This window comes from Chrysochloris asiatica, unplaced genomic scaffold (assembly GCF_000296735.1).
Source record: "Chrysochloris asiatica unplaced genomic scaffold, ChrAsi1.0 scaffold00386, whole genome shotgun sequence".
Classification (NCBI taxonomy): Eukaryota; Metazoa; Chordata; class Mammalia; order Afrosoricida; family Chrysochloridae; genus Chrysochloris; species Chrysochloris asiatica.
The window spans coordinates 92,036-104,397 of NW_006408904.1; the positions used below are offsets into that span (position 1 = coordinate 92,036).

General features: G+C 42.9%; 1 protein-coding gene across 1 annotated transcript in view; it reads right to left on the bottom strand.

Moving 5' to 3' along the window:
* Window positions 1–10,975: 10,975 nt before the first annotated feature.
* The window catches only part of LRRC52 (leucine rich repeat containing 52), a 25,804-nt gene continuing 24,417 nt past the window's right edge, over window positions 10,976–12,362 (bottom strand). Inside the window, exon 2 of the mRNA XM_006876510.1 lies at window positions 10,976–11,301. Coding sequence (XP_006876572.1) covers window positions 10,976–11,301 — 326 coding nt within the window. The remainder of the gene's footprint in view (window positions 11,302–12,362) is intronic.

Genomic DNA, 12,362 nt, shown 5'->3' on the forward strand with positions numbered 1-12,362 from the left:
CACAATTAAGTGTTCTGGGATTCCCATTGTTTGCCATGTTATCCATAGTTTGCTATGATCCACACAGTTGAATGCCTTTGCATAGGCAATAAAGCACAAGTAACTTCTTCATCAATGGCACATTATCATCATTGCACCATTCCAAGCTCCTCTCTTACTTAATACCCATTACCCCCATTTTCACCCACCATTTCCCTTACAGATATTCATTTAATATGTTTAAAAGTGTGTTTAAAATGTAGATGTGTTAGTGTGTGATAATCATTTATTCATTCAACAAAAAAATTACTAAGTACCCGTTTATGGTAGGTTCTGTGTTTTGAAAGATACCAGTGAACAAAACAGGCAAAGATCCCTGTCATTAGAAAGCTTACGTTCTAGTAGTACGGGTGGGAGGGAAGAGCCCTTTTAAACTACTATGTAATTTCCTTGTTGCATATGATTTATTGGCTATATTAACTACAGAGCAGAGTAATGGGGGGGTAGGTGGGCAAGTGTGTGTGTGTAGTGTTTTGTTTTGTTGTTAAGTGCCGATGAGTTGGCTCTAACTCATATCAACTCTGAATAGGTTTCCAAGGCTGTAAATCTTTGTGGGAACAAAAAAATCTCATTTTTCTCTAGAGGAGCTGCTGGAGGGGTCAAACCATTGACCCTGTGCTTAAAAGTCCAGTGCCTATCCTACAGTGCCACTGCATGTTGAGAGATGGTAATTCTAGGTGAAGGGGACAGCCTGTGCAAAGGCTCTGTTGTAGCATCGGTGAAGGTATGTTTTAATAGCTGCAGGAAGGCCGGTGAGATTCCTTGTGTGGCACTGGACACTGGACACTGGACTGCTAACCTTAAGGTCGGCAGTTCAAACTCACTAGCCACTCCTTGGAAACCCTATGCAGGGTTGCTATGAGTTGGTATTGACACGATGGCCATAATAACACTAACTGCAAGATTGGTAGTTCAGACCCACCAGTCCTCATTATGGACTTCTTTGATCATTTCTGTGCGGGAGACTCTCAGGAGTTAGTGGATTTGCTGTATCACAGTGTAGACACATACACTTATTTTGATTTAAGTAGGTCCAGATTGTTCTCCAGCCAGGTTGCAACCATCTAACTTCCCTTCGGCAATGCACAAGGACTGCTGTAGGCCAACATATCTGTCAACACCTGACATTATTAAGCTTTCATTGGTTTTTCAATCTTTCAAGTATCAAGTGACATCCACTGTTTAAATGTGTATTTATCTGGATCCTAATCAATGTGAACACCTCTCCATATGCTTGTTAGTTTTTTTTTTTTTTGGTTTGTTCTGTAAATTACTGGTTCAAATTCTCAACCAATCTTTCTCTTGGGATTCTCTTTGATTTGCGAGTTCCTTTTACCTTCTGGATATTATCTCTAATTGTTTTGAGAAGATCAAAGTTGGAGGGATACTTTGAGATATCTAGTCCAACCACTTCATTTTACAGTTGGGGAAATGGAGACCAAAGTACTAGATGACTTCTAAAGCTCAAACAGTTTGGTAGTAGAAAAGCCAAGACTAGATATCAGTGTGATTTTTTTCCCCCCATGAAGTGGAAGTCATCTTACCGAAGCAAGAATGACAGTAAAATGGTTGTTGGATATTACTGGTTCTTCAGCATCTGCATTTCCTTATAGGCAGAGGGCCACTTGACCGGAAGCTCTTGTAGTCTTGTAGGTCCTACTTCTCATAAACACTTCCTTGTACCAGGCACACTGTCACTGCCTTATTGAAAGACTTTATCTCCTTTTACTGGACAAGTAATTCTCAAATTTTGCTGTATATAAGATTCACCTAGGGAACTTATTAAAATATGGATAGCCCAAACTCCTAACTAAGATTTTGATTTACAAGAACTGGGAGATTTCCTAGCAGCCATTTGTAGGTGGCCCATGGATTTTATTTTGAGGAATAGTTTCATTAGCTACCTGATTGTTTTTTGTTTTTTTCTCTCTCTCCATCCTCTAGTTACTTCAGTTTGCCCTCCAGACTACCAAACAGAAATATGATTCCCAGGCACAGCTCATATCTCTATCCTTACCATTCATCTGAAATGTGCCACCTTCTTGAAATTCTTGAAGATCGAACATGATTTCCCCTGTAAAACCCATTTTGATTTTTCTGGGAATCAATCTTAGGAGCCATGGTACCATGATATGGCTTTTCTAGCCAACATCTTATCGCCCACTGAATGGTTGGGTGGAACCATGCAAATAGGATATACAGGATTCTAATGCTGGGATTGGTTAGTTTTGCCATTCTTCTAGGTTTAAAAGGAGCCATCTCAGAAGCATAGACAGAGAATCTAGGGCCACCAAGAAAGAAGAGCTATGAGCAGAGCATGAGAGTCCTACCTGGAAAAGCGATGACAACAGAAGCAGTGGTATGGAGAGACAGAGCAGCCTTGAACTTGTGGGCCCACAGACCAAGTAAAGCTGAGTACCTACAGACAGGAGACTGTCTGAATGTGTTCTTGAGCATTTATAAACAGGCTAAAGCAGCTTTGTAACACTTGCTCAAGTAGGGCGGAAGTTAAAGGGCCACGTGGCTGAGAGGCTGAAGACAAGAGTGAGGTGTGCCTGCAGACAAGAGGCAGTCCTGACTGGAGAGTTGCTGCATCTTCAGTTGTTTCTGAGCCGGAATTGTTCCCTGTTCACTTTCCTTAATAAACCACAATACCATGGATATTGCTGGTGGGTTCTGTGCGGCCATTGCAACAGATTATTTAACCCAGATGTGAAGCAGAGAGTGCTGCGAGAGATGGTTCATGTCAGAAGAGGGCAAAGAAGGTTGTGGGCTGGAGGCATGCCTGACCTCTCTGCCTCATACGAATTGACCTTGGGCTGATTTTGAGTTTGATTCTCCTCTCCACTTGTGAAGTTAGAGGAAGTCAGATATGGCCTCTCTGCCATTTTTGTAGGGCCATAGTACAAATAGGAAGAAATACGGTAAACAGTATTAGCATCTCATGATCCACAACCAATCATAGGGATGGCACCAGACTGGGCAGTATTTTATTCCATTGAGCATGAGTTGAGGCCAAATCAATGGCAGCTCACAATAACAAAAGCATGTTGCACTTAAAACAGCATGATGAATCCCTCTATGTCTAATGTGACTAAAGACACCTCTTTAGGAACAGCCTAGACCAGTCTTTCTATTTTAAAACTTTCACTTTTTATTAAATATACATGTACATAATTTATTAAAAGTTATAGTTCTATGAAATTTGATATGAAAAACAGCAATTGTCCATCCCTTTTGCCCACGTCTTTCCTTCTCCAGAAGCAAGTACTTGCAACTCTTTTGACTGATGCTTTGCTATCTCAAAAAATATGCTCATATTACTCCGTTTTGATTTTCTGATTTTAGCCGCTATCTATTGACTTTCCACTGTAGAAGACAAGGATTTAATCCTCTGTCCTCCCCCCTTTACGCCTTCCAAATTTACACTGCTCACTTATTTTTGCATCCAACGGGCCACAGTGGTTCTCTCTGTCCCAGTGACCAGTACCACTCTCCACTTGGCTCCTTAAGTCAGAAACTTGGACACTCTCCTTAACTCTTTCTTCTTTCTCCTAATCCAACCCCATCACAGTCTTCCTCTACCACCACACATGCAGTCATTTATAGAATTTTGTCAACTCTACCTTTGAATTTATACAATTTTGTCAACACTACCAGGAGTCCTGATGTGGCGCTGTGGGTTAATGCACCAGACTGCAAAGCCATTTGAATTGCAAGGTCGGTAGTTCAAGCTCACCAGCTGCTTCTTGGAAACCTATACAGGGTCGCTATGGGTCGGAATCGACTTGACGGCACTTAACAACAACAACAACAACAACAACCTTTGACATAAGGAACTCTGGTGGCATAAAGGAGCTCTGGTAGTGTAGTGGTTACGAGGCAGGCTGCTAACCTCGAGGTCAGCAGTTTGAAACAATCAGTGGTTCCTTGGGAGCAAGATGAGGCTTTCTGCTCCTGTAAAAATTTATAGCCTTGGAAACCCTATACAGATTTGCTATGAGTTGGAACCGACTCTATAGCACATAACCACCATAGCCTTTGACATAGCTCAGAATTTATCCATTTCTTTTTATTCTCCCAGCCCTGTTGTTGTTGTTGTTAAGTGCTGTTGAATTGGTTCCAACTTACAGCAACCCTGTACAGCGTTTCTAAGGAGTGGCTGATGGTTTTGAACTGCTAACCTTGTGGTAGCAGTCCAGTACTTACCCAACAGCGCCATGCCCTTCTACCCTCATATCTCACTTAAACTGTAATAGTGAACCTTCTTGTTTTCTGTCATGGAAATAATACTAATGTCTTGAACCAATACTCACCTTGTTTTCTGTCATACTTTCCTTTGGTTTCTTTTCTACTTTGCAACCAGAGTAAGCTTTCTAAAATAGGAATTAGACCATGTAACTATCATGCTTGAAGGTCTTGAGTATATCTTGGGGTCTATAGGATAAACTTTAATTTCTCCAGCATGGTGGAGTACAGACACTATTTTGTTTATCGGAACTTTTTCTCTTTCTGTGCACACAAACTAGATTTCTTTGCAGTACAGTTGGAGACATGTGAAATGTAATTGGAAGTAACACATGTCTTTTCCAGGCCCAGACAGTTAAGAACCGTGTGCCTACTACATCTTTCTCTTCCGCAGTGACCTTCAGGGTCCATGTTTCAGATACTGTAGCTACAGGATGGAGGAGACCTGTTCTACCCTCATTGAACTTTTCATGAGGGAGAAATAAATCTTCAGTGTGTAATGAGACTTTAGAATTTATCATAGCCTATTATCACCCTAACACAGGGTGGTAATAAGACCCTTCAGAGTTTGTCCTTGGGTCTCTAACATTACTTCTCTTCTTTTCCTTCTCTTAGACACTAAATTCTGGACATGCCAGACTCTGCCCCATTACCAGACCTTGTACATGTTGTTCTCATTGCTTAGAATGTCTGATTGTCACCCACCCCTTTTTTTGTCCCTTTGCAAATCCAACTCAACCTTCAAGTCTTAGCTTTGCTTAGCTTAGTTGACTTAGCTTAGCTTAGCTTAGCTCTTTATGTGGAAAGTGTCACTCTTTTTTGTACTCTGAAACCCCTGTGCTTTCACTTACCGTGCTGGTCTGAAGTGGCTTGTTTGTGTCTCTACTGAATGAGGCTGAGAGCTCTCTGAGCACAAGGACTTCGCCTCATCACTCCAGTCTTTTCCAGACCAGTTGGAGTAGGTGCTCAGTACGGTTTTGTGGAGTGAATGAATTATTGTGGGAAGATCCCCACACAATCTCAGAAAAGTCATCTTGGCAAGTTGGAATTCATATTTCTTTTGCCCAAACTTTCTTAGTAGTTTTAATTCCTGAGAGATAGTATTAATCCATGGTTTGGAGGAAACAGTCTATTGTCAGACAGGACTGGTTTGACATGGGGCTTACTAGTTGTGTACTGTTAATCTCTCTGTTACGAATTGACTTGTGTCCCTCAAAGCTATGTGAAAGTCTTATCCCTTGTATCTTTGAATGGGACCTTATTTGGTGACAGGGTATTTCTTTGAAGATATTGTCAGTTATGCTTACATTCGGTCATACCAGAGTAGAGTGAATCCTAATCCCACATAAGTTGTTGTTGTTGCTGTGTGCCATCAAGTTGCTTTTGACTCACAGTGACCCCGAATAGTAGCAGTGGGGAGCATCTAGCCTGTGGGCTGCATTGTTGTTATTATGTACCATTGAGTTGGTTCTGAGTCACAGAGACCCTGTATAGGGTTTCCGAGGAGCACCTGGTGAGCTTGAACTGCTGACCTTGCCGTGCAAACCAACTTTGCAGTCCAGCACATTAACCCTCAGCACCACATCGTCATTTGGTCTGGCCCTGCCAAGACAACTGCAGTTCCAGCCATCACATTGCTATTGTTGTTAAGTGCTGTCTAGTCAGTTCCAACTCGCAGCAATCCTGTATAGGGTTTCTGAGAAGTGGCTGATGAATTGGAATCGCCTACCTTGCAGTTGGCAGTTCAAGCTCACCAGCTACTCCTTGGAAACCCTGTCCTGGGTTGCTGTGAGTTGGAACAACAACTACAACCTTGTAGTTCAAACTGACCTTGCGGTCCAGTGCATTATTCCACAGTGCCACACCAGGACTCCTAGCCAATCCTGTTAGGGGTGAGTGAATTAAATGTCTGACCAAATAGAGCACGCTAAATTTTAAGTTGGTAGTTTTGCATAGCCTGCCAATGATGTTATAAATTTTGGCAGAAAGCTTTCCCATCATTGCTGTAAATCATTTCTGAGGAGTGGTAGGTGGGTTTGAAACACCGACCTTGTGGTTAGCAGTCCAGTGCTTATCCTACAGTGCCACACCAGGACTCCAATCCCATATGAGTAGTGTCTTATAAAAGAGGAAAACAGACATTCAGAGACAAACACATAAGGGAAGACTCCCTATGAAGACAGCTACAAGCCAAAGAATACCAAAAGATGCCTGGAGTTACCAGAAACTACCAAATACAAAGAAGGATCATCCTGTCTGGCCTCCGAGGACATGGCCCTGCTAATACCCTGAATGTGGAATTCTAGCTTCCAAAACGGTGAGACTGTAAGCTTTTGTTCTTATAAGCCACAGTGGGATTTTGTTATTGCAAGGCTACTAAACTGTGTTCTCAAAGCGTCAATTCCACTATTTAATGGGGATAATAATAGTAATATCCACCTTATAGGGTTATTGTGATTCAGTGAACTGACATATGCATACACACACGAGGGAACTTTAAAAATTCATGGGAAAATTACATTGTAAATTTTCCATGAATTTTCTGAAGCCACCTTGTATATATGTACTTAGAACCATGCCTGGCACATATAAATACCCAATAAATATTAATTATATTTTCATTAAAAAATATACTAACTAGTATTCTGGATTGGGCATGAGGGGAAAAAAAGATGAAATTCAATTAAAGTCTAGAATTTAGTTAATAGTAGTGCCCCAGTGTTTATTTTCTAGTTTTGATACAGGTACCAGGAGTCCTGGTATGGTGCTATAGGATAAACACTGAACCATAAATTTGGTTTGAACCACAAGGTCGGTGGTTCAAACTCACCAGTCGCTCCTCGGAAACCCTATATAGGGTCACTTTGAGTTGGAATTGATTCAAAATCACTTAACAACAACAACAATCTCTATAACATAAAACAATTACACTGGAGGAAAGTGGATGGGGAGCATATAGTAACTCATTGTGCTATCTTTGCAAATTTTTCTGTAAATCTAAAATTACTCCAAACTAAAAAGTTAAAAAAATATATATAGTATTATTATTATGATAATTGTTGTTGGTAAGTGCCATCAAGTCAGTTCCAACCCATAGCAACTCTGTATAGGGTTTCCGAGGAACTACAGGTGAGCCTGAACCACCAACTTTGTGGTTCAAACTGACTTTGCAGTCCAGTGCATTAGCCCACAGTGCCACACCAGGACTCTATTAGTACTAATTTTATTCTCAGGATCCCTATATGGTATAATAAGTAAATTTTTTGTCACTTGCACATGAGGAAACTGAAGCAGAGAAAATTTGCCCCTAACCTTGTGTCACCTTCACTATAGCAGTTTAGGACTGACTGGTGGGTTGGAATTTAAATAGAATGCAAGCCTAAGTGTGTATGGATCTCCTCCTTGTATAAGGCTCCACCCTTAATGATGCACCAGTTGGCAATAATAGGCAGCGTCAGTTCTCAAGGTGATTACAAGTAGGACATCCAAGTTCACAGAGTGCTAAGGACAGTCCCCAACGAGATGGACTGGCCAAGTGGCAGCATTGATGGACTCAAGCGTGGTAACAGTAGTGAGGCTGGCCCAGGATCGGGCAGTGTTTTGTTCTGCTGTGCATAAGGTCACTATGGGTCGGTACCGACTCAATGGCACCTAACAACAACAACAACAACAAGGACAGTCAAGATAGGAAACCACCCTCTGACTCAGGAACCCATGCTTGTAAACTTGGCACCAGACAAAGCAGTGGGAAGTACTGATTAGAGGTACATGCAACTTATAGTGAAAGTGCAAAAGTAAGAACATGTCTGATTGGGAATGATCTAGGGACAGGCAACTTCATGGACTTTGATCTGAGTCTTGAAAGGTGAGCATAATTTGATACGGAAAGAAAGAAAGGGAAAACCTGGAATGGATCTTAGAACCTGGCTTGAGCTACTCCTCAATTCAGCTTCCTTTTCCTTTTTCTGCCTAGTGCTTGGCTATTTTTGTTTGCATTTCATGCAAGACCACAGACTTGCATAAACAAAACATGGGTTTTGGGGTCAGGCAGCCTAAGTCCAACAATTGTCTACCTCTCACTAATATATGTTCTGTTGTGCATAGGGTCACTATGAGTCGGTACCAACTCGATGACACCTAACACCACCACCACCACCAATATATAGTCTTAATCTCCTAATTTAGCATTTAGGAGAGGAGCTGTGGTGGCACAGTAGGTAAAGCACTTAGCTGCTAACTGCAATGTCGATGGTTTGAACCCACTAGTTGTCCTGAGGGAGAAAGATGCGGCAGTCTGTTTCTGTAAAGATTGTTGTTGTTAAGCGCTGTTGAGTCGGTTCTGACTCATAGCAACCCTGTATAGGGTTTCCAAGAAGTGGCTGGTGGATTTGAACCATCAACCTTGCTGTTGAAGCTGACCTTGTGGTTCAAGCCGGCCTTGTAGTTCAGTGCATTATGCCACAATGCCACACCCATGGACATCCTAGGAGGCAGTTCTACTTTGTTCTCTAGGGTCACTATGAGTTAGAATTGACTAATGAGTGAGTTTGATTTGTTTTCTATCTGGAGCTTTAAGGAAATCAGGGTCATACACTTCTCAGAGTGTGGAGTCCTGGTGTGGCACTGTGAGTTAATGCGCTAGACTGCAAAGTCAGTTTGAACTGCAAGGTCAGTGGTTCAAGCTCACCAGTCATTCCTTGGAAACCCTCTAGCGGGTCGCTATGGGTCAGAACCGACTCAACGGCACTTAACAACAACAACACTCCTCAGAAACCCTATTCAGAGTCACTATGAGTCAGAAATGACTCGACAGCACTCAACAACAACAACAACAATGACCACCTGACCTGGTTGTTGTGAGGGTTACAGGGATGAGAAAATGTGTATACAGTTGATACAATTGTTAAGTGCCGTGGCCTCTGTAGAGCTCACACCTTTGTTTTGCCTGAAGCTTACATGATGAGCTCTGGGGTTATGTTGCTAAACATTTCCTAGTGAAGTAGCTTTGTATAAAGAAACAAACATGGGCAACAATACTACTTACCAGTCAGGTAACCTTGGTCAGCTAAACTGTCCAGGCCTCAATTGTTCACTGTAAAATATTGATTTTATAGGATGGCTGTGATAATTATGAGAAGGTGTGTGAAGCCTCATGTTATTGCTGTTTATAAGTGCTGTGAATCGGTTCTGACTCATAGGGACCCTGTACAGGGTTTCCAAGGAGCACCTGGTGAGCTTGAACCGCTGACCTTGTGGTTCAAACTGACTTTGCAGTCCAGTGCGTTAGCTCACAGTGCCACACCAGGACTCTGCAGTACATAATAAGTGCTCACTAAATATGAGTTGGCTGACTTTTGGGGTAGGAAATCTTGAAATTTAGATGCACCTAACAGCTAGAATGGAGCCCTGGTATGCCACTGTGGGTTAATGAGGCAAACTGCAAAGTAGTTTGAACTGCAAAGTTGGCAGTTCAAGCTCACCATTCACTCCACGGAAACCCTATACAGCGACACTATGGGTTGGAACTGACTCGAAGGCACTTAACAACAACAACAACAGCCAGGATATTCCTTGGAAGCCAGGATGACCAGGCTTCATCTTTTATACTTTGGATACATTATCAGGAGGGACCAATCCCTGGAGAAGGACATCATGTTTGATAAAGTGAAAGGTCGGAAAAAAAATAAGACTCCCAGAGAGATTGATTGGCACAGTGGCAGCAGCAGTGGGATCAGAAATAACAATTGTAAGGTTGGCACAGGACTGGCCAGTGTTTCATTCTGTTGTGCATAGGGTCACTATGAGTTGGTACTGACTCAATGACACCTCACAACAACAACAACAGCTTCTCGAGGTGGTGCAACTACTAGCCTAAAGGTTGGCAGTTTGAATCCACCCAGTGGTGGTAGTGGTGGTTGTTAACTACTTTTGAGTTATCAAATTGAGTGGACTCATGGTGACCCCATGCACAACAGAACAAAATGCTACCTGGGCCCGAGCCATTCCCTGATTGGTTATAGATTGGAGCGTTGTGATTCATAGTATTTCATTGGCTGATTTTTGGAAGCATATTGCCAGTCCTGTATTCCTGTTAATATTGTTAAGTGCCATCGAGTTGGTTCTGACTCATAGCATCTCATAGCAACCATGTATAGGGTTTTTGAAGAGCAGCTGGTGAATTTGAACCACTGACCTTGTGGTCCAGTGCCTTATCCCACAATGCCACACCAGGACTCCTGTAAAGGTTGTTGTTATTGTTCAGTGCCAGTGAGTCAGTTCTGACTCACAGTGACCCCATACAGCGTTTCAGAAGAGTGACTGGTGAATTTGAACCGCTGACTTTGTAGTTCAAATGCACCTTGCAGTCCAGTGTTTTATCCCATAGCACCATACCAGGACTCCTGTTAAGATAAAAACCAAGGAAACCCTATATATGAGTCAGAATCTACTGGACTGGCAGTGAGGTTTTAAAACAGCTTTTCTACCCAATCTTTCTCAGTTCAAGGCAGTGTCTGGTGCTGGTGGAACAGGAAGTGACCAATCTATGAAATGGCCACCAAATAGTTCATTTATTTTACTAACAGGATTCAATCTTTAAAACAGAACTGAGGGGCTGGGAAGAGGAAGGAAGGCAAGAGAAAGAGTGGGAAGCCTATGGAAAGGCACATAACATAGTGGTTTCTGGCAACTAAATCAGCTGAGGAAACCCATCGTGGGCCGACTCATTCCTGCTTTGAAGAATCTGCTGGCTGACATCCAGCCTTTGTCCCATCTCATCCTCAGTCTCGTCCTCGTCTGACTTGCGGCGGGCGTCCTCGTAGAGCACAGCACAGACACCTGTGAGCCAGGCAGCCACTGTGCCTGCGGCAAAGATGCAGAAGCCAATGAGCAGCAGGAAGATGTAGTCTTGGCGGTCCAGGTGTGTGATGCACATATACCTGAGTGGGTTCCCCACCCGAGTGATGGGCCACCCCGACAGCTCTGTAGGCTCGACGCACGTGGCATTTAGGTCATCTGTGGGGAAAAACACACCAGGCATAGTGCTGAAACAGTAGAACTTCCAGGGCCCTAGGGTCCCAGGTCTTAGGGACCGGGAGAGGCGTCTGACTCTCCATACCCAAAGTGTGTCCTCAAAGTAGACCACCAGTGTCAGCTTCACCTGGATCTTGTTAGAAACACAGAATCTCATGTCCCACCAAGATCCCCAGGTCAAAATCTGCATCTTCACAAGATCCTCTGGTTGTACATTAAAGTTTAAGAAGAACAATGTCTAGATCACTTCTTGTCCACATTAGCTGCATTCAGGTCACCTCATTAAAGTAGGCTTTGCTTCTTAAGGATCCCCAAGGAAGCAGAGGCCACAATAGTGGCTGGGAGGTTGGAAACATAAGCAAGACCTCCACCTGTTCTTCACTTCCTTCTCCTTATTATTGACCCCTATGTTCCCTTTCCACTTTGACCCCTTCTCTTCACCTGCACCTGAGTCCAGCCAGGGATGACCAGCACCACCCAAGGGCATCAGAACCGACTTGGCTCAACTTTAGGGAGGGATAAATTTCTCTGAAAATGTCTACTGTATTGTCCCTTTCCCCCAGCACTTCATCCAGGGAGAATGGGGTTGGAGAGGATTTAGGAGGAAGAGACAAAGGGGAGCAATTTCCCTTCTCAGTGGTGATGTTGGCAGTCACTGGCTGATCAAATGACCTTTGTGAGTTTCCAGTCTATTTTAGCAGTAGACTCAGTATCCTGGTCACTTCTCTGAGCAACACCCCACCCACACCATTTATCGCTGTTACTTACTAGTTTTGTAAACTTTGGCAGGATGCTAGATTCTCTTTGAATTTCATTTCCTCATCTTATAAATGCAATTAATGACCCTTATTCTCATGGTAGTTGAGAGGATTAATTGATACAGGTAGGAAAGCAAGTTATTATACCTGGTGTATAATACTTAAGAGTCTGTCCTCAACCCTGGATTTTTCTAGTGTCCTATACTCTGCCATAAGGAGCTCTGGTAGCGTAGTGGTTACGAATCGGGCTGCGAACCTTAAGGTCAGTGGTTCGAAACTACCAGC